This window comes from Callospermophilus lateralis, unplaced genomic scaffold (genome assembly GCF_048772815.1).
Source record: "Callospermophilus lateralis isolate mCalLat2 unplaced genomic scaffold, mCalLat2.hap1 Scaffold_550, whole genome shotgun sequence".
NCBI lineage: Eukaryota > Metazoa > Chordata > Mammalia > Rodentia > Sciuridae > Callospermophilus > Callospermophilus lateralis.
Window position 1 is genome coordinate 871,573 of NW_027514478.1, and position 27,092 is coordinate 898,664.

The 27,092-nt window shown below is 32.2% G+C and overlaps 1 protein-coding gene across 1 annotated transcript in view; it reads right to left on the reverse strand.

Moving 5' to 3' along the window:
* Positions 1–10,782, reverse strand: part of LOC143389218 (axin interactor, dorsalization-associated protein-like) — a 32,744-nt gene extending 21,962 nt beyond the window's left edge. Inside the window, exons 1-4 of the mRNA XM_076842419.1 lie at positions 10,778–10,782; positions 7,930–7,999; positions 4,703–4,756; positions 4,294–4,348 (exon numbers count right to left, since the gene is read on the reverse strand). Of these exons, the coding sequence (XP_076698534.1) occupies positions 4,294–4,348; positions 4,703–4,756; positions 7,930–7,999; positions 10,778–10,782 (184 nt within the window). The remainder of the gene's footprint in view (positions 1–4,293; positions 4,349–4,702; positions 4,757–7,929; positions 8,000–10,777) is intronic.
* Positions 10,783–27,092: the final 16,310 nt, after the last annotated feature.

Sequence of the window (27,092 nt, forward strand, 5' to 3'; positions counted from 1 at the left end):
AATAAAATACAAAATAGGGCTGGGGATGTGGCTCAGTGGTTATCTTGCATTTGTATTGTAACAGAATAATTAAATAGTATTTTCTTTTCTTTAGTATCAAAGCTCTGAAGAGGAAGTATTTGCTTTAGAATAATAGCTTTGTTATATTATTTTTACAAGTTAAAGTATTATCAAACATTTAATTTATGTGAATAGCTTTAGAACTAAAAAAACAAATTATGTTTTACTTTCTATAACTGTAGTATAGGTTTACATTTTCAACAACTATGGAATAACAGCTTCTATTGTTCTTTTAAAATAGCTTAAACTTTACATAGAGTTTTCTTTCTACCAATACTAGCAATGATGTCTTAGGAGGATCTGAAGAGGAGCTTGAATTTTACAAAAGATATTATCATAAGTATGAAGCATGTCATGGGTTGGAGATTCATGGGCTGATTTGGTAGGTCTTACACACTTTGGATCACTACATGGCAGACATCTGATGCTACTCCACCATGGAAAATTCAGCACTCCCAGCCTTGCTCTTGGAGGACGGACCTACCAACCTCCTGAAGCTAACCCTCAAAAGATGACACACAGGCAAATATCAAAATGCATTCTGCTTTTGTGACTGACGTGTTTCATTTTTGTGGTAGGAAAAATGGGCAGCTGCCTCAATTTTGAAAGGGTATTTTTTAAATTATAGGAAAAGATTCCTTCAAAACATTCAAATCTATTTAACTCAACACAATCTTGCAAAGTTCATACTACACTTAAAGCATTCAATAGGCGCTGGGGTGGGGGAAGAGTCCATTCATAATCTCTTTGAGGACTGAAACAAATACAAGTGAAAAATAACACATGTGAGAGTCTGACAATGGATAGTTAAAATGATCCTATACAGGAGAGGAGGCAGAGTTTAATTATGCCTCTATAGAGACAGCAGAGAGAGCTTTCAGGGAGAGGTGGGATTCTGTGAAGCCTTGAAGGGTGACTTAATAGAAGGGAATTTTGCAGGGTGGTGGTGGGGAGATATGCTTGAGTAAGCAGCAGTACATTACTGCAATTACATAAGAAAAAATGGCTCAGACTTTCAGAATCATAGTTTTAGTATTTTCAGACAGAATTTAAAAGATTTCAAAATGTTGAAGTAAAGAATACATCAGCCTAATAAACCAGCCAAGAGCTAGGGATGTAGCTCAGTGGCAGAGCATTTGCCTTATATGGGCAATGCCCTGGGTTTGATCCCCAGCACCACACACATGCACAAAATTAAATTTTAAAAAAACTTTTTTTAAAAGAAAGGAAACCAGCTAAGTTTAACATATTAAAAGTTAGAATTCACTATTTTTCCTTAGAAGAGGCTTAATTTTTTAAAAAGCAAGCTTGAATAAGTATACTTAATCTGAAATATTACTAAATACCAATTTGTAGAAAATATTTAATTACAACTCAATAATTAACTCACAACAAGTGCCCTGCTTGGATAAATTCCAAATTACAGAGTCTACCCTACTGAAATACTCATTTATGTTTCTTTCAGAAGCAACAGCAGATTAAAATCATCTAAAAGGATAACTATCAAGAAGGGAAAAGTACAAATGAAAAACATTATAAAAAATATAATAAAGTGAATCTCCAAAATTCTCTTTCCATTTCTACTCCAAATCTTTTTTAAAAAGCCGAAAAAGTAATAGATTTTAACCTGATCTTCGACTAATACATGGATCAATAATTTCTTTGGAATTTGAACTGGAGAGCTGTACTTAGGAATGATGTAGTACAGCACCACTACAGGTATTAATAACAGCATAGTGAAAGAACCGGTCCAGGTGACCCTAAAACTCATTCCTGGGATTTACAAGCTAATGTCGGTGTTGTCCTTAGCAAAATGAAACTGAGAGGATTCGAGTGCTTAGCATATAGATGCTATTCTAAAAAAAAAAAGGCAATTAATGAAAGATCTTGTGAGGCAATAGAAGTACTTGAGCATGCTCAGAGGAAGAGACAATAAATATATGAAATAAACATCCACAGTCTTTACAGCCACTCTGTGTATCTATAAGATTCTTAAATTTTGTTTGGAAACAAACTAATAGGAAATAGTGACTGAATAAGAAGGCAAAATCCTAATTATTTTTATCATAAAAAACTGAGGGCTGGTGACGTAGTTTACTGGTAAAGCACTTGTCTAACATGCCCAAAGCCCTTGGTTCAATCCCCAGCATCATCTCTCTCTCTCTCTCTCTCTCTCTCTCTCTCTCTCTCTCTCTCTATCTATCTCTCTCTCTCTCTCTCTCTCTCTCTCTCTCTCTCTCTCTCACACACACACACACACACACACACATACGCACACACTCACACACAAACATAATTTTCAGTAGAACCACTGTATAAACAACTGTTGCAACATTTTATTTAAAGCCATCAATGTGTTTTTCTCAAAATAATCTTATATGTAGCCAGTAATAAAAGATTATATATCATATGAGTCCATTTAAATAAAATGTCTTCAATAGGACAATTTATAGACAGAAATCAAACTAATGGTTTCCTAGGGCTGGGAATTGGAAGGAATTTTAGGGGGATGGCAAGAAGTGAATGACTGCTCATGGGAATAGGGTTTCTTCTTGTGGTGATGAAAATGTCCTAAAATTGATTGTGGTGATGTCTGCATAACTCTTCCAATTTACTAAAAAATTGAATAAGATATGTTAAATTGGTGAACTGTGCTTTATATAAATTATATCTCAATCATATACAAAGTATTTATTAATGCTTTTGAAAAATAAAGTTTTAGGTACAAAAAAACCCAAAAAATTGTGAGAAATATTACATTGATTAGTATCCTTATATACATTGGATATAGGCATAAGAACTATTTCTGAATATAAGTGTGTCTCTTATAACATCTCCAACTCTTATGATCTATGGCTGGAGATGTAGCTCAGTGGTAAAACGCTTGCCTAGCATGTGTGAGGTCATGGGTTTGATCCCCAGAACCACAAAGAAAAAAAAAACTTTATGATCTGGATTACATAAAGTAACCAAAACTATTAAAATGACAGAGTTCATCAGAATTCTTGCCATATTCAGAAGGATGGTGTTCTGAAGAAATGAAATATGATCATCTAAAACTGTGGAAAAGCCACCAGAATCACAACAAATCCGTTACGCATTCCTTTGTTGTTGTCTGTTGTTGTTAACTTTTCTTTTCCAACCCAAACAACAGAAAATCAGATCCCCTTCAGTATACTCTGAGAATCCTTTTTCTACCCTGGATTTGTAATACAATCACATTTCAGCTATCTCAATAATATATGTCTTTTTTAGAATTGCTATGAATGAATTAGATATTGGCAGTTTGTGGAATTTATAGGAACATTCTATTTAGTTCTTTTTTGGCAGGGGATACTGGGACTGAACTCAGGGGCACTTGACCACTGAGCCACATCCCCAGCCCCATTTCATATTTTATTTAGAGACAGGGTCTCACTAAGTTGCTTAGTGCCTTGCTTTGCTGGGGCTGGCTTTGAATTTGATATCCTTCTGCCTCAGCCTCCCGAGCCGCTGGGATTACAGGCATGCGCCACTGTGCAAGGCCCTCTTTAGTTCTTAAATTAATTTTTTACCTCTTACTCAAAGCATGTTTACATTAAAAGGATTGCACTAGTGTGAACTGAGATAGACTGACAAATGTTCTGAGATCTAGACCCTGCTCAGTTACTGGGGATTTAAATGAAACAGGGCAAACAAATCATTTCATTTCTTTCCTCAATAGAGAATGTGACCACAAGTCTGAGACTCCTTTCTGTTTGAAAATGCTTTGATTTTATGATTCCCTACTTAAAAATCTTACTTAGTCGGATAAATAAAATCTACTATTCCCTAGTCACATAAATGCACTGAGATGTGCAATCTTATCTCAATAAAAAAAAAGAGTACAGGAGCTGGGTTATAGTTCTGTTTGTAGAGCATTTGCCTTGCATGTGTGAGGCACTGGATTCGATCCTCAACACCACATAAAAACAAATAAATAAAACAAAGGTATTGTATCTGTCTACAACTAAAAAAATTTTTTAAAAAGGCTACATTAACTTACATTCATTCAGTTATTCACACTGTGCCTTTGCCCATACTGCAAGATGAAATCCAAATGGTAATTAAAAATGCAAATATTGTAGGAGTTTAAAAGCACCAAAAAGTAAGAGAAATAAATCCAATCACTTTCTGTGCTAAACAATCTTAATATTCACAACAGATAAAACTCTTTCTAAAGGAATATCACTAAAAAATATAAAACAAACTTACTTGGTTCTAGCTTCTTCAGGTCCTCCAGTTTAAATTCTTCCTGGGACTGTGTGGACTAAATTTAAAATATGCATATTATATCTTTTCATTACAAAGATTTCACTACACCCTATGTCTTTTAAGTGGCAAGAATCAAATATTAAAATAAAGATATTTCTTGCTTTAAAGGTAGAAAATGAAAAGTTCCAAGCTGATTTTTGGAATATTCAAGCTAATAGAAACAGAAAAAATTAAAATCATATCTTTTATTTCTACAGTGTACAAAGTATGAACTAAATCATTTATGTGTGAGTTCAACTGATCAATTACAATTGTTATAAAACCCTTCTGAGATAATATTGCTTTGGGCATGAATGTCTAATATCTTATCATAACAATTTAGAATAATTCATTAAAAAAATCCATTTACCTGTAAAGCTGCGCTTCGCAATTCCAAGCATGTTGCAATTTTGCCTATGGTTTTCTGTAGGGAAAAAAAAAATGCTATACATCCCAAGATAATTTTAACTGTCAGTTACTAAAATCAAGAATTTTTATTTATAAGAGATCTATAGGGACTGGGATTTTAGCTCAGTGGTTGAAAACTTGCCTCACATGTGTGAGGCACTGGGCTCGATCCTCAGTACTACATTAAAAAAAAAAATAAAACAAAGATATAGTGTCCATCTACAATTTAAAAAATTTACAAAAGAGATCTATACTTCTTTAAATAAATTATTATTCCTTTTCTAGCACCTTGCAGATTTTAGAGAAGAGAATCTGAAGACAAAGGGCTGAGAAGTGGGAGAGAGATGAGTATATATTCTCCTCTAAACTAATATGCCATAACCAATTCTAAATCAAGTTTGGTTTGGTGATAGGTCTAGATATGATTTAAAGGGCAACAAAGATAGCCATTATGGAAAGCAGTGTGGAGGTTCCTCAAAAGATTAAAAATTGAACTATGATATGATCCAACAATTCCACTCCAGGATATATGGCCAAAGGAAAGGAAATCAGTAAGCTGCAGAGACACCTGCACTCCCATACTCATAGCAGCACTATTCCTATTAGCCAAGAAATGGAAACCTAAGAGTCCATCAACTGATAAGTGGATAAAAAAAAATGTTATATATACACAATGGAATACTATTCAGTCATAAAAATAAAGAAATCCTATCCTTTGCAACAACATGATGGAACAAGATCATTATATTAATGAAGTAAGCCAGGCACAGAGACAAGACCCAAAAAATCTTATTCATGTGGAATACAAAAAAGTTGATTTCATAGAAGTTGAAAGTAGAATAGTAGTTACCAGGGGTTGGAGCCAGTAGGGGTGGGTGGAGGGATAAATAAATGCATCCTACATTTCAAAAGAAAAAAGAAAAATTTGAAAGTTTTTAAACATAAGAAATGATAAGTGAGTAGAAAATGTTAACTGGATTTAAATATCACACAATATATACATGTATCAAAACATGTTACCCCATTTATATGTACTATCTTTGTTATCTGTAAGTTAAAATATTGACTTTATTTGTTTTAAAAATAGCTCTTTTTTAGTTGTAGATGGACATAATACCTTTATTTTATTAATTTGTTTTTATGTGGTGCTGAGGATTGAACCCAGTTCCTCACACATTCTGGGCAAGCAAGCACTCTACCATTGAGCCAGAACTCTAGCCCCCAAATACTAACTTTAAAAAAGAAAACAGAAAATTAAAAAAATTAAAAAGGGGGATGGCAATGAAAAGGGATTTTTGACATCTTCCCTTCCAATCATCTTCTCATAAAGCCTGAAATTTACTAAAAGATATCTGAAAGATAGCACAATGGTCTAATTTAATTCTGATTAAAGCTCAATTCTGACTTGTTTAAAAACGTAGGCAATATTAACAAAATCAGTATTTGTGATGAATGGTGCAGATTTTACAGTCTACCTGTTTTATAAAATAAGCTACAAAACAGATGTGATAGGGCACAGTCCTTGCTTTTAATATGCTCATGTTCTATTATGTGTGATAAAACATATACAAAATCACTATATTAAAAAGAGAGACACTCAATCTATAAGCTTCAGCAAAATAAGTTCCTTTTATGTCCTAAAGGAAAAGAACAAGATCTACATTAGGAATCCAGTCCCAAAGACTAATGAGGATTTTCAAATCAAAGAGTTTGGAAAATTGTCATGGTTTAATTACTTAAAATCCCGAACTGAAAGCAGAGGGATAGGTTTGAAAAGTAAAGTGAAGTAGGGCATAGTCATTCTGAAAATGGACCTTCCACAAACTCCTTGCTGAGGAATCTAGGATTTCTTTAACAATAAGTTACATAGAAGTGTGTTTTTATTGTTCTTTTTTTTAACAGACATGCCGTTAAGAACACTGTTGTGAGCTGGGCATAGTTATGTGTACCATTTACTGGCAAGGCTAAGGCAGGAGCCTAAAAGTTTAAGGCCTGTGTGGGCAACACGGTGAGATTCTTTCTAAAAAAACAAACAAAAAACCCCTTGGCTATTGTGATACAGGTATGCAATGTATACATAATTTAAAGGAAAGGGGAAAAACTGAAGGAAAAATCATTTAAGTTATTTCAAACTGTCTAAACAATATTCAGAATAAGAATATGAATAGCTAAGGTGGAAATGAAAAGGGTGTGGTGCTGTATTGCAGTAACATAATTTTTTTGAAGTAGACTTTAAATATTTTAAAAATACAAATATATTTGGGCAAGAAATACAGCTAACCCTCTGGGGGCTTTTTCTCCCCAAACTCCTGTAACTAAGAATTAATAAACACAGGCCTATGGACTAAAAACTTGCTTAGGTTTAATTAAAAAGTTATGCAAAAATTACTCCCATTTCCCCTTGTGCAAAAAAAGAAAAGTATTAATAAGAGTGAATTAGGTCACCAGGATTTTCACACTGCCTTTTCTTAAGAGATGAGGAAAAGACTAACACATATTTTTCACTATCTACAGGATTAAAAATTGACTTAAAACTAGTTACTCTGAGCCAGGAGAAAATGGGAGTCGTTTCCTCCCATTTCTTCTCTTCTTTTAGAATGAAGTTACTTTAAAGTATCCCCTTTTACATAATCTCTATCAGGGAATCAACTTGATATACAAAAATTTTAATTCAAGGAAGAAAGAACAGTACTGAAACATTTTGCAATCTTATATATTTATTTAGCTGACAGATCTGTACGCCAACTTCTTGACTTGAGCTAATTTTTTTCCATTTGTTTTTTGGTTTGGGGGGTTTTGTGTGTGTTTTCTGTTTTGCTTTGAGAGGTGATACATAAAGAGTTATGAAAATTCAGAGTTAAGCATTGAGGTGGAATGCACTTATTCCCAATCCTTCTGTTTTTCCAAGTGACTCGGAACAATCTCCAGTCTTTGGGTTACCCACGCTTTTCAACTAAAAGTGTGGATGACTTCCATTAGAGTTAAATAAGGCCTAAATAGTTAACTAAAGTAATTCATTAAGTGATAAGTTATATATCTGTATAAATGTTCACTTAATGTTAGGCAAAGCATAATCAATCTGATTTTTTTTTACTTAAATATAACAGTTTTTTGTTTATTTTTCTGCTTAATGGACTCAAGAGCAATTTCATTTGGAATTGAATATATCTAGATATTATTTGATGGTACCTTTTGCTCTTCTGTGAATTCAGAATTGTTGTGTTGAGCTTGGGCCTCTTTTTGTAGATGTCTTGCTAATCTGTAAGAAGAAAACTTTTTTTTAGAACTGAAAGCAAACTATCTCAACTGCAACAAAGTAAAACAAATTAAATCTCTTAAAAACAATAAAGTGCATAATACTTTGTTATGTTATTGAAGTAATTCCACATTTTCAAGGCAAATCTACATTACCCTGAGAATCAAACTTTTTACAAAAAAAAAGTTTGTACAAAATAATGATGAAATAAGATACTTTTTATACCATTTCACTGGGACAAATTTCAGAATCTTAGAGCTGCAAAGAATCTCAAAAAGCACATAATTCAACTTTCTTTACTATGCACTAATTTCTTCTATAAACAACCAATAAATAGTTGTCCAGATTCTACTTTAACACTTCCAGTGAGCACCAATAATATATCAACCATAGATACGTTATCATTCTATCATAATTCATTTCCCAATGAGATTTGCCCAAATCCAAATTACAGCCATGACAATAACTCCATCAAAATATGCTTTTGAAACATTTTTAAATGGAAAATAAAGAAAAGCCGTCCACCAATCAAAAACAGAAAATACTGCTTGCCCAGTTATCATCATATCTAAAAATGGCAGGTAGGCCTTGAGTGAGTTTTCCAGGATGAATTTATGATGCTAGTCCAAGCTCAATGGTGAAGATCCAAAGCTATTTCTGAGACAGCAAAAGGCAAAGACTTACTCTTATGAAGAAAGAGAGGAAAAAAAAGAGACCAATTTTAGACACAGTATATGATTAGACATATTTCTAAACAAGTTATAAAAATGGCCAATAAACACATGAAAAGATATTATGTATCATTAGACATCAGGGAAATGCATATCAGAATCATAAAATAATTACTTAGCACCCATGCAGATGGATATAATTTAAAGAGATGAAGAAAATTATAGGCCTAGGGAGAGTACGGAAAAAACTGGAACCCCCATACATTGCTGATGGGAATGTAAATTGGTGCCAGCCATTGTGGAAAAGTTTAATATAGTTAAATACAGAGGAACTGTATGCTCCTTCAAACTCCTGAATGGATATATCCAAAAGAACTAAAAATAAATGTTCACACAAAGCACATGTACACAAATGTTTACAGCAGCATTATTTGTAATAATCAAAAAGTCATAAAACCAAAATTTCCATCAACAAAACGTGGTACATATATTCAGTAGACTATTATTCAGTCATAAAGAGGAATGAAACTCACATAATATGCTAGCTACAGTTATGAATGAACTTCAAAAAGATTATGCTATATAAAAAGAAGTCATATGTAAATGGTCATGTTATATGATTCCATTTACATGAAATGTCCAGGAAAGGTAAATTCATAGAGAAAGAAAGCAGATGAGTGGTTTCCAGGATATGGAAAAATTTAGAATGACTGATACCAGGTGTGAAGTTTCTTCTTGGAGTGGGAGAAATTTTTAGGAATTACAATAGTGATGGTTATAACACATTGTGAATACATTAAAGACCACTTCACTGTACACGTTAAAATAGTGAGTTTTATGGTATATGTAAAAAAAATGCTAGCAAAATATTTTGAAAATAAGATTGCTATTCTGGTTGAGGTCTGGGAGTAGGAATGACAGCAAGTGCTAGGTAGAAAAGGCAATTAAAGAAGAAGTTCATCACAGTTCCAAAAAACAAGAACTAGATAGGAGTTCTATTCTATGCAATCATATCCTTAAAGATCAAGTAGTATTCTCAATGGCCTCTATCCTCTTTATGAAAAGTCTGCATCCTTTATCATTAAGCAAGAAATTCTTACAAAAAAATCTTAACATTTGCTAAGATAGCTCCACCATGTTACTCAGTCAAATTTTCATCCATTTACTTACTTGCTTCCAAAGCTGGAAACCACACAATATATTTTCCTAAAATGTCATTCACTGACTCATAGTCTCACATTTTTATAAATTCTTATGCAGGAGAAGGTACAAATAAATATGGCCCATTGTCCTTTTTCTGTATTTGCTTTCTTTTTTTTAACTCTTGCTGACCTATGTGGACTCTTACAGGAATTCACGGTCTATACACCCTTAGCAATGTCAACTATACATCCCTGAGTTCAGGGAAGTTATAGTGTAATAGTTTCTTTATTTGAATATTTCTACATATAATTTGCTAGGAGTGGCTATCAACCTAAGCAGGATTCTTTTTTTTTCTTTAAATAGTTTTTGTTTTGTTATTTTTTTAGTTTTAGTTGGAACCAATACCTTTTATTTTATGTATTTATTTTATGTGGTACTGAGGATGGAACCCAGTGCCTTGCACGTGCTAGGCAAGCACTCTACCAATAAGCCCAAGCTCCAGCCCCAGCCCCTAAGCAGGATTCTTGTCAGGAAAAAAAAGTATAGCTTTCAACTCCTGGTTAAATACTAATAATCAGGGCTGGGGTTGTGGCTCAGTGGTAGAGTGCTCGCCTAGCATGCACAAGGCATTGGGTTCGATCCTCAGCACCACATAAATGTAAAATAAAGATATTGTGTTCATCTAAAACTTAAGAATAAATATTTTAAACTAAATAAATAAATACTAATAATCAGAATAAAGGAGACTAAATTAAAATAATCCTGTTTTCAAAAATTAGGCAACAGATTGGGAGAAAATATTGTAAAAATAAAGAACTTTTATCTGTAGTACATAAAGAACACCTACAACTCAATAGGTAAGAGATAATTCAATTTAAAAATAGGTAAAAGCCTCTACTCAAAATGTCATGTGTCCGCGAAGTTTTCCCTGATACCAGATTTAAAATGGTGGTCTCCTAATTTCTACCCCATATTCCTGTATTTCTCTTCCCTACTTTATTCTTCTTCAAAGTATTGACCATCATCTAAAATACAGGCAAGATGTTTTGCCAAAATGTGACAATAAGGCAAGAATCCAAGTTTCTATAGCTTAAGAGTCATTTTCTAAGAATGACAATAGACTCAATCTAAAAATTAGACCTATTCAACAGTAACCAAAAAGCATAAACATGTGACATGGCAATAGCTGATGAGGCAAATCAACTATTTAGAATAACTTGATGGTAAAGAAAGATCAGGCTTAAGCTAAAACCTATTAGTGTCACACAAATTCAACTAATTACCTACAATAATTAGCAAGCTTTGTCCTGCTTTAGTCAAACCAATTTTTAAAAAATGAAGTTACAGGTGATAATATAGTTTATACACAGTCATCAGTTGTGTCCATCGAAGGGGGACACTGTCCAGGTGTACCCTGGATATTTTTTGAAATCTCTGGGCTGATTCTGCACCTGATAAAAAAGATAGCACAATGATAGACAACAAATGAGAAAAAGGACAATCATCTGGTCCAAAAACTTAAGACATGAAATTAAGAAGCAGACAAAACAGAAGACAAACAACCATATCACTTGGAATGTATTACTCTGAAGGCAAGTGCAGTAGAGAGAAACACAAATTATTTTAAGCAAAGTAAGAAAAGACCATAGCAATAAGTTATTTTTAGAGAAAACCAACTGGAGAAAAAATATGTATGTTAAGACATGTCAACTTGACACAAAGATAAAGTAGAACAGGAATCTGAACCCATTTACAAGCTGAACAGAGCTGAATAATGAAAGCTAGTGTCATAAACTTGGCTGCTTGACTGGCTTTGTATAAGAAAATATCTCAGAACTTTGAACTTAGGAAATTCCAACTTGTCTTGCACCAGGTCATGAGCTCCACAGAGCAGGAACCTATTTCAACAAGCAGGTTTAAAAAACATTTAAAAAATATTTTTCATTGCTATTAATGATACACTTAAAAATGCAGTAAGTGCTAAAATCCATCAAAGTAAAATGCACTGAAAAAAATTAAACTTACTCAGAAAGATGTTCAGAATTTGGGATACAGACAGAAACTGAAATTAGAAGAAAAGTTTTATATTTACAACAGCATATGAACTATGATGAGAGTAACAATTTAGTAAAGAGTTCATATTGTGGTTGACCAAAAATAATGGAATAAATAACAAAATCCACAAGCGCACAGTTATATATACGTACCTTTCTCTACTACAACTTGGCAAGTATGGGTTTCATGTTGACTTAAGTGTGCAGCCATATTATCTAAGCCAGAAACATCAGTTAGGAAATCACAATTAAGGCACACTAGAGTAATGCCCCTATTAAAAAATAGCATAAAAGAAAAGTTTTTATCTGTTTTTAAATCTATATACAAGTTCAATGATTATTTTTCCACAAATTATCTTTTTGTGTAATAAATGTAACTTGTTATTTGTTATATAAATTTGATGTAACTGAAATGATTCTCTATAAAATGGTACAGCTATGTCCAAATTTTGCTACTACTTATTTACATAGAGTATTTATGTTTTATAAATATTTATCTTTTGTACCAGTCAAAAGACCTACAACCAGTCTAGGTTCCATTAACAATTTGCAATAATATAGGCAAGTCACATTCTATTTGTTCCCCTGCCCATCTGCAAAGTGAGAATAGCTCATTCACTCAATATATATTTACTGAGGTTGTCTATACAACTGTATCACTGTTATTATGAACCACAACAACAAAAAAAGCCAGTCAGTACTTGAATGAAATTTATAATCTAGTGTTTTATTTAGTTGAGGACAAAATTAGAAGAAAATTATAAAGTATTTAGAAGTATAGTATGATACCTGCCACTACATGCCAAGGTTTTAGCATGATCTTTCAAGGGTGGTTATTATTTAACATGGAATTAACTGACGTAGTTAATAAAAATGTTGGAGTCCACAAATTTGGAATCCTCATCATCCCAGCACTGTGAATGCTATTGCCTACCTGATGGGGCCTATACTACTCATTCTCTTTAACAAAACTTGTGAGTGCTGTACAGAGAAAGGAGAAAGAAACTCAAGTCCAGAGAAAATAAAGACAGCATCATGCTGCCTTAGCAGGTTAAAGCAGGGAGAACTCCAATATGTTCTTGATTCTTAAATAACACATGAAATGATTAAGGACTTTCAAAGGAAGTTAGGAAACAAGTCCCAAAATCATGAAAAACTTTTTCTGAGTCTAGAATAGTTCTTATACTCACTGAATTAAACTGAATAACATTTGCTATCTGAAGTATTTAAACATAATTGGCATGTTAAAGTTATGTGTCAATGGCCTTAAGATTCATATTTAAAATGTGTTTGATCTCGTGACTTTTAATTGAAAAGTATCTTAAATATTATTAAGACTGTAAAAATATTGAGATGGTTCAGAGAACTTAGAAAGCCAATATAATTGAACTTATTAGATTTATTAAAATGTTAAGCAATTGGGAGCTAGTTGGGTCAAGCATTTGAAGTGCTGTTTAAAAGAAAATCAAGTATATTTAATGGATAAATGACACTAAATTGTTTAAAGTAATTTGAACTTAAATGTCACTGTTGAAAAAAATTCACTCTGTTCAATTTAAATGAACTTTATCTTACATTAAATTAAAGTTCCTCTAGAAAGTGATTACTAAAAAGTACTCAAATTCTAAATGGAGTATTTCTAAAATTCTAAATGGAGTATGGAGACTTAAAAGCTTAAAGAAAGTTAAAATGTAAAATACTTAGCTTAAATAACTAACTACAATTTTTTCTATGAACAAACTGCCCTCATAGATACTAAAAAGAGTTTCACTGGTAAAGAACAGGCTACTGCCTATTCCACTGGATATAGATAATTTAAAAAGGGATGGCATGACTAACTCAATCTGTTTTAAACAGGGATTTGTAATTGGAATTTTTAATCAAATTTCTTGATTTGGGAAAATATGTGAGTCTGGGAATATTATAGTTGAGTCATTAGTAGAGAAAAGATGGTCTGTACAGAGAAAGCAGAAAGAAACCCAAGTCCAGAGAAAATAAGACAGCATTGTGCTGCCTTAGCAGATCAAAGCAGAGAGAACTAAAGTAAGTTCTTGATGACTTTTTGTTTTCCTTATTTGCTCTGCCTGTTGCTCCTCTACTTAAGGGTCTATAAGAGTCTTTGGAATCTCTCTAATAAATCAAAGTTTCACCTAAATTTTGTTTAGGTGAAAAAATTGATCATTTAACTGATCACTGTTATTATCAGTTTAATACAAAGTATATACATTCAACGTTCATATATTTGATGTTCATTACATAATATATATGTTACACCAGTATATGAATACAAACAAACAGGATACTTCAGACTGATTTCTCCTCCTTAAGTTCTATTTTAATAGCATGATATATGTGTGCACTGAGAGAATTCACTGGCACATCAAATCTAAAATCATCTGCTTTCTCCCCAAATCATCTCCTCCTGACTTTCTTATGGTCCCATTTCACTTGACACTAAAGCTCAAACCATAGTCACCTATGACTTTCTCCTTTCTTAAAACATTTAATATGTCAAGCATTCTATAATATTAACAACTTATTGAGTACTTATCTGTGCCAGGCTGCTTTTAAACATATCATCTCATCTAAATCTTACAACAACCTGAAGAGTTAAGTGTTATAATTATTACCCTTTTATACAGTACAGAGTTAGCTTAGTAGCCTACCAAGGACATAGAGCTGGTAAAGGTCAAAATCAGGTGTAAAATTATGCACTTTGATTCCAGAGCCCATATTACATCATAAACACAATGTAATACCACTTCACCACCTTAATTCAGATCCCTAATCTAAATGATTTATGCACCTACAACTCACCTTGCATGTCCCTGAATTCAACTTTCCTTCAGTATCACTTGAATCTACACAAAACACTAATGGTTCTCCAGTGCCCTCTGAATTAAGTCCAAATTTCCTAAGTTTAATTTTCAATGCATTCCAATATGATTGTAAGCTCAAAATTGTTGCTACAGACTTTAATCCATTACTATCACACAAACATCATGTTCCATCCATTTACTACTAGCCATACTTTCTGTATGTCTTCTCTTTTTCATTTCTGCACTTTTGTGCTATTTTCTCCAACTAGAAGATCCCTCTGCTTCTTCTGCCAGTTTTAAAAAAAACACTCATCCTTAAAAACAAAGTAAACCTAATTCCTATCCAGATCATTCCAAGTAATCTCTCACTTCTCTGAAATAACTTATTGCACTTATTAAAATCCATAGTTACTTCTGTTCATACTTTATTTCCCACCTAATGAACAACATTCCCTGAAGGGTAGTTCCAAGATTGCTTTATCCCTATCATCTACACAGAACCTGCTACAATACATACATGATAAATGCATAATACACATAATATACACAATAAAAAGTATTCCATTTCAATAAGTAATTACAAAGATTGGGGGATATGGAATTTTATAAATATGCTAAGTTCCACTCACAGAAATTGACCAATTCCAATGTGAGACATAATGGTAGTTGAGAGAAAAACACTCCAGACCTTTAAAAAATCAGATAATTTGTTTAAAAAACTAACACACATCTGAGCTAGACAACAATGAGGTAAAAATCAAATTAAAATCTGATTTTTAAAATGCAATAAATCCTATTCATTCTTATAAAAGTCTTTATTAAGGCAGTACCTCAAGTAACAATCAATTTCTCTGAATACAATAAACACTCTAATGAGACTAAAAGTTTTAATATTGAACCATTATTTTTTATCTTCCTGTGAGCTACTGGCTCAGCATCATAAATGGGACCTTTTGTCCAAATACATATTTTTTCCATATACATTAATTTATTCAACAAATATTTACTGAATGCCTACTATATGCTAGGCTTAAAAAAACAAAAACAAATGAACAACAACAACAAAAAAAAACACAAGCCACATAGAATGTAGTAAGAGAACACAGACCACAGACAAACAAAAAGTAAAATATACAGTATTGCAAATGCACTTTGAAAAAAAATATTAAAAGGAGGTAAAAGTGCTAGAGTGAAGCATGGGGGGAGTGGATACAATTTCAAATGCAGTAATTAAGGAAAGGATCACTGTCAGAGTGGAGATAAAGGAGTAACCATATAATATCTGGGAAAGAGTAAACTATGCATAGGAGATAATAAACACAAAGATCCTAAGACATAATGCCATTCCCTCTTCCTCCTTTTCCATGAACCCAAAGCATCAAACAAGTCTTTGGCTATACTTATCAATAAATTAGTTTGGTGGAACAAAGATATTGTTATTTCAAGGAGAATAGCAACATAAGCAGAAAATAAACAAAGAAAAAGAAACAAAGGAAATCAGAATTTTAAAAAATGGTGCTCAATGGATTTTGAATTCAGTGTGTGGTATAACCAATGCTAATTATCAACATTCATCCATAGTTTCTTTACAGAAGCTAAGATGTATACTTCTATTTGAAAAAGAAACAAACAAAAAAGAATTATGAAGACTACTGATTTCAAGAATTTCAGTGGTTTCATATATGTGCTTCAAAAATTAACAGCGTCACTTTAATAGGTATCTTAAGTAACTTTTTGATATTCAAATATTGTTGGTGGGCCTGATTTTTCCTTTCATTTTACAATGCAAATGCATGAGAATTTCATCTTGACACCATTTGTCACCAATGAAATAAATTTACCAAGAGATTAATGGCATATCTCAGGTCTTATAAGGAGCAATATAATATCCATTAGGAATCACTCAGATTTCCAAACTGGCACTCCCAGACAGTTTAATTTAAAAGTGCAAACCACAATGATACAGCACTTCCTAGCAACTAGGATGACTATAACAAAAAAGATATAATACAGAATGTTACAAAAGATTGTGAAGAAACTAGAACCCTCATACACTGCTGGTGGGAATGTAAATAATGAGGCTACTTTGAAAAGCAATTTAGCAGTTCCTCAAAAGGATCAATGTACTATAAAATCCAGCAAATTTAATGTTAAGTATATACTAAAGAAAAATAAAAAGACATGTCCTTAAAAAAATTAATATGTAAATGTTCACAATGTAGCATTATAACAACCTAAAGTGAAAATGAACTGAATGAATGGCTAAACTATGACATATTCATAATATGGAATATCATTCAGCACTTTGAAAAATGAAGCATTCATACATGCATGCTACAATATACATAAACCTTTATAGACAGTTGGAAAAGACTACATACACAGTCTATCATTCCATTTGTAGAAAATATCTAGAATGAACTAATCTACATAGGCACAAAGTAGATTCATGATTGCTTAGTAATGGGGAGAGTTGAAAAGAAATGGGGATAACCACTAATGAATGGGGAAAGGGTTTCTGTTTGGAATGACCAATATGTACTAAAATTAACTGTGGTCATTGCTGTACAGCAGCAGTACAGTATAATATTATAACCTATTATAGGTTTGGATGCTATACTATACTGTATAGTATAATATAGCACAATACCATAACCTATTAATTTTATTGTTAAATGCATATTGTACAGCATGTGAATTATATTTCAATAAATTTGTTATGCAAGAAAGAATGTAAATTATAACCATTGTTTAGTAGAAAGAATTAAAAAAAATCAACTAGTTACCTGAGATCTTCAGAATGCTCCTTAAATATACAAAACCTTTTACTTGGATGACTACTGTGAAAGCTGGAGAGACAGAAGACATTTTAATAATTTTAGTATAGAATTATATTATTTCATAATAATAATTATATTAATTTATAAACATATTTCAAGTCTGTACTTAAGTTTCTAGTTTTTAAAAGACTATAGAATAAATACTGAACCATTAACTCTGTTTAATTTAACATTTGATCTGATATTCCATTTTGCTTTTAATTCCTAATGACACATACTTTTTTCCCTAAGCATATACTTAGATGATCAATACCTCACCATTATGTAAAAAGGAAATGCTCAAAGAGTTAAAAAACAAACTAAATTTTTCATTTATTATACATTTAAAACAATTCTAAATTTTTATTAACAAATTAATTTTGCTACAATCTGAATTATTATTAGAAATCAACTTTTTGAAAATAACTTTTTAATAATCTTAGCATGCTGGTATAGAGGCAGGGGAACAGAATTCAATTGATCTAGAAAGTACACACTATTTCAGCTAAATATTACTGTTTACCATCTGTAAATTCAAACATCTAGACAGTTCTTTGTAATTGTTAGTAGAGGTTTAAGAAAAAAAGCAGAACTCATAACTTAATGCTTCCTCTAATCACAGAACAAAAAACCACTAACCAAACATTGTAGCCAATAAGGAAAGCTTTCTGTACTAGAAAACCAGAAGTAGTTTAGCACACTATATCTGAAAGTCACAGAAAACCGTATCACCATCACCTGAGAGTTTATTTAGAAATGCAAAATCTTAGGCTCTTCACAAACCTACTGAATTAATCTCTGGCAGTGGGATCCAGGAAACTGCCTTAACAAGTTTTTCAGTGGTTCTTATATAAGTTAAAGTTTGAAAAGCAGTAGCCAACAAACTAGATAAATGGCTACTCACATCAGTGATGCCTGTATGTAAAGGAACAGAAATGTTCTGGCTAAATATAATCCCTAGAAAACAGCCTCAGAAGATTTCAAATATCATTTCTTCAAGCTAGGGTAACTATTATTTGGAGATTTATGAATTTAAGATATTATCACAAAAACACAGTTTTTAGAGAGATCGGGGGTTGGGAAGCCCTGAAATTGTGTGCAAAAAATTATATAAATCATTGTTTCCTTAGAGGAATGAGTCCAAGACTGGGAGGCAGGTTTACTGGGGATTGAACCCCAGCATGCTCTACCAGTGAAATATACCTCCAGCCCTTTTTATTTTTAGACTAGGTCTCTCATAAATTGATGAGCTGGCCTCCAACTTGGAATCCTCTAGCCTCAACCTCCTAAGTCACTGGGATTACAAGTATGTACCACCAGGTTCAGTTCAAAATAAGTTATTTTTTTAATGACATTTTAAAGTTTTTTCTCTTCAAATAAGTATACTGTTTTTATTTATTCTTTGATAAGGAGAGAGAAAAATTATATTTTAGGGTCTTTTTGATGGCTTCCACATCTATCTATAACTTGAACCAAATATCTACAAATGTTCCTAATTAAATTTTTAGTTGTCTGAATCCAGTTATGATTTAGAGTTCCCTATCTTTGGAAAAAAAAAGCATTTATACTGCCTCTGTAACTCATCTGTATTTACTACATAACTTCTACAACTGCAATTTTTTGTAATGTAAGAATGGAAAAGTGAATCACAACTCACAAATAAAAAGGAGGAAAAAGCTACCTTTCTTCCCTATTTCCACAAAGTTGATAGAAATACAGAAACACACCTAAGAAAACAGAAAAGGCTAAGACTTTTATTCAATACAGTAAAAATACAGTGTTAAGACGTAGGTCTAAAAAACCTGCTACCCAACTGCATGACTATAATTACCAAAAGCTCATTGAATTGTTCTTCACAAATAGGTAAATTTTATTAGGTATAAATTATACCTCAAGGAAATTGAGGACAAAATCCCTCTTTGACCATATTTTCCTTAATAGTCTTGATTCCATGTAAGAAACAACTTAACTTTCTGAGAAACACAAAAGGAATGACTTCCTTAACATCCAACAATATTGATGGTATACCTATTATTTAAGACACTGTAGAATGATGATATAATAACTAGAGTGGTAAGTCGCCTGCCCTAGAATTCATGGTTGAGTGAAAGAGAAGAAGATGGTTTGACACAGAATAAATGCTAATAAATAAATGTGGAATGAATATATATTCATAAATTAATGCAAGAAAAAAATCAACAGTGACACAGAACTCTGTGTACAGGAACAAATCATTACAACAGCTTTCGTTTTACTTGGAAACGTTTAACATCTTTCTTCAAAGCCTAAGAGAAATGTCATTTATAGAAAGTCTTCTCTACTTCTTATTTAAAGAATTTATTCTTACCTTCTCTGTGCTCTCATAGTCATCTGCTTATCACATTAACCTAGGTAAACATATTTCTCCTACTAATTAGCAAAAATTAACAGCAAGGACTTGACCCCCAATACTACCTGCCTATCACACTTTATAGAAAACTGTATGGTTTCATATGCCTCCCAAAGCTCATGTGTGAGCAATGCAAGAAAGTTTAGAGATGACTCAATTAGTTTATGAGAGCCTTAACATAATCAGTGCATTGATCCCAGATAGGGATTAACTGGGTGGTAACTGTAGGCAGGTAGGGTGTGACTGGAGGCTCGTCTTTGGATATATATTTTGTGATCATGAGAGTGCTCTGCCTCTCCTTCCTGATGCCATGTTCCCAGTTGCTTTCCTCCACCATTTGCTTCCACCATGATATTCTGCCTCATCTCAGGCCCAGGCCCATGGAGTCAACCATCTACAGACAGAGACCTCTAAAACTATGAGCTCCAAAATAAACTTTTCCTTCTCTAATTGTTTTTGTCAGGTCTTTTGACTAAAACACAAACTGTACCTTCCTAGTATGTAATAATCAGTATTTGTGAAAATGAATCTGGGTGATATAAATACTATTAAAAAGAGATATTAGTAATGTCCATTAACTTAATTCTCTTACATGTAGAAGAAAAAGTTGTCTCATATATCTTTTTGAGGAATAACAGTAATATTATATAGTAGTTAATTTTCACTTTCTCAGGTGATTTCGATTACCACTTACAAGCTATTAGCAAAGTACAATAATTCAAATAACTGACCCCAGTAATACTATTTTTAAAAAATAATTTATAATTATGAAGTTAATGATCTGTTTCCTTCAAAGAGTCTGACTTTAAAGATGTTTCAACAGCTTCAAGATTTTTTAATCTCTTCTTTGAGATTAAGTTTGGGGCTTCTTCTAATTATAAATAATGATTATCATTTATAGTTTATAAAGTAGTAAGTGATATGATAAATACAAAGACCACTTCTCAAGGAGATTCTACATACACAAACAAAATGAAAGGCAGATCAGATGAATGGTACACAATTCAAAAGAATTGACCATTTGAAAGATGAACTGGGAGGGAAGGACAGGGTGTCATGGGGACTAATAAAGAATAAGAAAAAACTACTATATAAAATAAGTATGGGAAGAAAAATACTTTTGAAAAGATTAGCCAACTTATGAGGATCAGAGTCTCTCTTTATAGAAGACTGGGCAGGTATGAGACCAGAAAGAAAGACTACTTGAAAGGCTACAGAGTTGGTATGGTATAGGGTAAGAACTGAATGTACACATCTTTTGGAGAAATGAAGCTTCCCTTCATAAAAACTTCAAACCTAGATCAAGTATCTGCAGTAAGTAGAAATAAGGGTGTGCTACTCAGTGAGAAGGCAAAGGAAACAACAGTATCAATGAAGGAAAAACAAAACAAAAAAAAGGAGAAAGGAGCTAACAATGAATAAGGAGTATATGTGATGACAATGAAATGCAGGTTTGGGTGGTTTGAAAAAGGGTAAGAAGAATGTCTTGAGCCAACTGCAAATGGTTGGAGATATAATGGATTTGGAAGTTCTTCAGGACAGGAAGGAAACCTATGATAAATGGGAGAAGGAAGGCCAGATGAACCTTAGTTTAAGAAACACAAAATACTTTCCAATTTGATCCTTTAGAAATTAAGGGCAAAATAAAAGACATCCTTAGGTAGCTTTGTGTTTTGAACAGAATAAGAGATTAGCATTCTACCCAGAAGTATACTAGGGGAAAATATAATGGGGCCTGGTTTAGAGCAATAGGTCTATCAGATACTGCAGTGGTTGGGAGGCAGTCTCAGGAAGCCATGATGCACAGTGAATCCAAAGAACTTCTTGAGTTTCAGAAACTTGGAGCAGTAAATTATTTCTAGCTGGAGCTAAACATTCACACAAAATGGTGCCCTGAAAGAGATGGAACTTAAAAAGTTGGGATGATAGTAATGTGAATCTGAGACAGATAATAATATTTGGCTTTTATTGTTGTTCTATTGAGATGCCAGTGGGTCTAGGGTAAAAGCATCTACAAAATAATTAGAAACACAGATTTGGATCTTAGAAAAACAAAAGATTGAAATTCTAAGATTTCAAGTTGAAAGCTGAAAGTGCAAGTGCTAAAATTACTAAGAAAGGGACTATAAACAGTTGGAGACAGGCAATGAAAGAGAGGTGTTACCTAAAAAGAAGAAAAATGGTATTAACCGCTTAATAGAGACTAAAGAGAAACGTTTCAAAAGTGAGTGGCAACAACGTTAAAAATAAAGTTAAGGAGTAAAGAATGAAAAAAGAGGAAAAGTGTGGTGATAAGTACATGACACAATAATCTTTAAAGGGTCAGTGTTAGTTGATAGGTAGGGATGATACTCAAAAGGGTAAAGAAATGAGTCACAATTAAGCTGGCAACAAACATTTTGAAAAATGTTGATGGAAAAAGGCTGACAAGAAATAAAGAAAATACACAGGAAGGACACAGCTCCCTCATCCTAAAATTAAAGAAAGTGTTTATAAGCAGAAGACCAATAGTGACATAGGGATGAAGATACAAGTTAACTGAATTAGTTTATGATGAATTGAAGGAAATAAAAGATAGAACTGGCTATGGAGAAATGGGACAAGCTTAATTTCTGAGATTAATATCTGGATGAAGAAAAATATTTGGAGTTGAAAAGAGCTAATTTAAGGAAAAATGAAAAAGATGACCTTCAATTGAGCAATTAATAAGTTGGGTTACCAACTGAAAGATGAAAATAAATTCTTTAGGATACTGAAAAAGGATTAAACAAACACTGTAGGTAAAAATAAGGAGGTCTTTAAAAAGAAAAATAAAGAGATAGGTCTTAATCAAAGTTAAAGATTATAAAGTCAGAATGAATAAATAAACTCTTGTATTCTAGAATTAAGCATACATAAAGATGGAAAGGGGAAGAGGCTGAAATCTTAAACTGGCTTTTATGCTAGGTGAGCATGAATAAAAATGTAGAAGACAAAGAAAAGAACAGGATTCGAAACAGAGGACCACGATGACTATAAAGTTAGATGAATGCTGCTAGACTGGCAAAAAGAGTCAAAACTCTGAACATCATAGAGTATTAAGAATTCAGAAGGAATGAAGAGTATATAGGATGAGACTAAAAATGAAGAGGACCCAAAACTTAAAAGCTGATGTGAAGTGCTGGCACTAAAGAAGCCAAAACACCAGGAGGTAGGCCAATCATCAAGGCAGAAAAACTGAGAGAGAAGGGCTAAAGTTTCCATGAAAGGTAGGAGAATTCTGGAAACGCAGTTTCTGATAATGATAAGAAAGCAAAACAGAGGTTATGTCATGATCTCCAAGAAACTCAGTTATACATTAATTCTAATGTTTATTTAAATGTAACAAACTCACTATGAATAAGCAGTATATCACATTTATAATGGAATAACTATTTTTAAAGATAAAAAATCCACCCTGATAGAATAAAATATTCTCCTATTAAAGAAATACAAATGAAAATAATATGGGTTCTGAAGGGGTTTCTTAGCATAGTGTAATGATAGGTACTTAAACAACATAAATTAAATGAATTAATGAAAAAGAATTCCAACGGTGGCATCATAACCAGAAGAGTCTCTCCTTTTCACTGAACAAATGTATGTATAGATGGCCTGACAGATGAAGGACCATAGAAAGAAAACCAGATTCAATGAAGTTCCTAACATCACTGAAAATCCTCCAATAATGTTAGCTATTAATTAAAAAGCTACAGCTACTAGTTGAATAAAAGGTTAATAGTTTCAACTATCAATACATTTAGGTACAGCTATTCCTCTATGAGCAGAAGCAGTAATCACTGGATTTCATCACAAAACCACAGCTTCTCTCAAAGTGACTAATTTGAAGAGGATATTCCTAATGAGGACATTTATTTGTATGCTAAATAAGCTTAAAACACTTAAAGTTTTATTTGAAAATCACCATTTTTAAATACCTATAGGGAAAAATAAAAAAACAGAAAAATTATTTTCCCAACAAACCTATCCTAATTTTATTAGTTTAATTAACCGTTCTTACAATTTAAGACCAGTAATTACTTGAGTTACTATGTTGGAAAATAACATCAGATAGTATCTTAAAAGTTCCTTACTGCTAGGTCCTTTTGGCTCTTTGAGGAGAAAAACTAGTTTCTAATAGGGATAACTTTGCTTCAAAACAAAAACTTCCTGTACTATAATTTTAGTTGTCAATTTACAGGTTTAACTCTTCTTACCTCATCATATGATTTACATAGGCTTTACTACAGATAGTATTGTATCTGCAAAAGCTACAGTGGACATATGTAGGAAAATGGTTTGCAAAATCTTTTATTTCAGAACAGCACTCAATGCACTTGTGAATGCCCCGACGACACCTTGTGGAGACACAAAGAAAATGGTATAAATATATTTTAAAACAAAAGTAATAAGTAAGAGCCATATTACTATTCTAATTAACTAAAGTATAATGTTTTTATACTTAAATTTAAATTGGTATTGTATATTAGGAATAAAACATCACATTAAGTTCCTCAATGCAGTATTAACTTGGATTTTTTTATTGCTATTAGCCAATGTGCTTTGTTTCTTTTGCATATTAGAGATTTTTGATTTGTATTTAGATTTACTTCCATTAGGCTTATTTCCATTAGGTTTATTTGCATTGGATTTGGTTGTATTAGGTTTACTTGTATTCGATTTGTGGGATTTTTAGCAGTTATATTTTTAGTCCTTGGAGGTGAGAGCTGAAGGGTAGAAGTGCTTGCATTAATGGAAGGTGTAGGTGAAGATCCTGACTGAAGAGGTCCAACTGAAGCTCGAATAGTAACCTACAAGAATGCAGAATATATTTACTTCAAAAAAAAATCACTATATTACTATTAAAATATCACTGTACAAAAACCACTTAAACATCAAGTATTTTGAAAGAGTACACATAAACTACAATTGTATTTAGTCTTATTTACTCCAAATGTTCAAAACAATTAAATAAAGTTAAATTTGATATTTATTCACTTAATGTAAAATCAGTTATGTGTAAACACAGTTATTAATGAGTAATTAGGAGTTAATAAAAATTGTATGACTATCAAAAGAGCACATTCCATAGCTATTTTTATGCTGTGACATAATTTTTTTAAAAATTCATATATAGGTCTAAGTTTCACAAAGCTTGAAAAATCACTCTAGAAAGGCCTACTGATATCACCCTTTCATAACTACAAAACAAATAGATCTATAGTAAATGTGACCTCTCCTTTACAGGCTCATTATCCTGGATTTATACTTATAAAATGTTATAAGAAAGAGTTAAGTCAACTTTTTGCACTGTGTGAAGAATTTAATATTGAGACTTCTCTTAAAGGGAACTAACACAAAATTTATCATTTAGTGTTCAAAATAGAAAATATTCAATTATATCTGTTAGTTGACAATGGAAAGGTCAATTGCCTACCAACATTCTCATTGATCACTTGACTATACTCTCCTCATGCATGTGAGGAACAGACTATGATGAAGTCCTATGAAACGTGTGCTTAGGTATTATACAAAAGCACTAGGTCAGGAATCAAAAGAACTGAGGTTGAATCTCACATTATGCCTTCCAAGCCATGTAATCTTGAGTAAATAAGATATCCTCTTTAAACTTCTTCATATCTAAAATACAGGGCACTATTTGCCTTTTCTACTCACTGAATGATTGTATGGATTAAATAATACAATGTATGAAAAGTACACTGAAAGCCTCATTCTAAGATGTCATAACAACATTTAGTATCATTATCATTAATATTATTATTATTATTAAGGGGAAAAATGAGAGAGGACTGCACTGCTTACATTAGTGTTCTGCATGTCTAGTTCCAGCATGAAATGAATGGTTTGCAGGGAAGAATGCTGGATAGCTTCTCTTGCTCTAAGTCTTCAGAGCATGGCTTTATATTATTTTATTTAATTCAAGTACCAGACATACCCACATTCAAAGGTAAGTACCCAAAGCCAAATATAAATGTTTTGGGGGTTATTTCACTTTGGATTATCCATGCCTCTGTTTTCCTCCACTAGAGCAAATATTCAAGAGCTGACTATATGTAAAGAAGTTAGAGAAAACAGATGTATATAAGGCAGAAAGGGAAAAGCAAATTACAATCATCAGTATGCAGTCAGACATGTGTTTGCTCACTTAAAATGCAATGCTGTCCAGCAGCAGTACTTGCTTCTCTGAGAGTAGACTAAATGATAACAACTTCAACAAACATCTGAGAACCTATGGCATTCAAGGCACTATGTCAGACATTGGGGATACAAAGATAAATAAAATAAGATTCCTGATATCAAGTCTCTTAGAGTTAACTGCTAAAACTGACATAGTTCAAAAATAGCCTATATAATATTGAAACAACCCCCTGACCCAAGGAACAGTTAAACTACGTACACTTTTAATGGAGAAATGCCATTTCAACGTAGTACCCACCACTGAACTCAATGGTTAAAGCTTTCCTTTCTAAGCATAAAAACAATGAAAACTAAAATTAGTCAATAAAAATCTGAAGTCATTTTTAAAAAGTCATATTTAATAGATAAAACCAGGTTAGAGCTAATTTTTATTATACAAAATGTTAAAATATAACATATTTGAACTCACTTTTGTTCCAGGAGGAAATCCTTCTAGTTGTTTAGGTTTTATAAATGTTCGATGATGCTGTGTCTTATGATCCATTTTCTCCTTGCATGTCAAAAATTGCAGTCTACATTTTGTACAATGATGTATTCCTTTTTTCTATTGAGAAACAGAAAAAAGGAAAAATAACTTTTATAACCACAAAATTCTGTGTCCTGGAACTACTCTAACTTAATTTTAATGAAAGTTTATAATTTCTTATCATAGATAGTATTTTTTAAAACTTATATTACTATCAAATGTATTTGTTACTATATAGAGTCAAACATAAAAGTTCTATTAACAGGTTCAAATAGAAGTTATACCAAATGTATGAAAGCTTTTAATTATAAACTTAAATTATTTAAAAACATGATACTATGAAAATGAGCTAAACATGTTTTAATTTTAGAAAATGTCAAAATCATTTTAAAATTTTGCTATTTTCAATCATTTGACAAGTTGGTAAAGTAAATTACACCCTCTAAACTCAAGTAAATCTAACTAGATATTTCAAAGGTTAAGTTACAAAAATGGTTA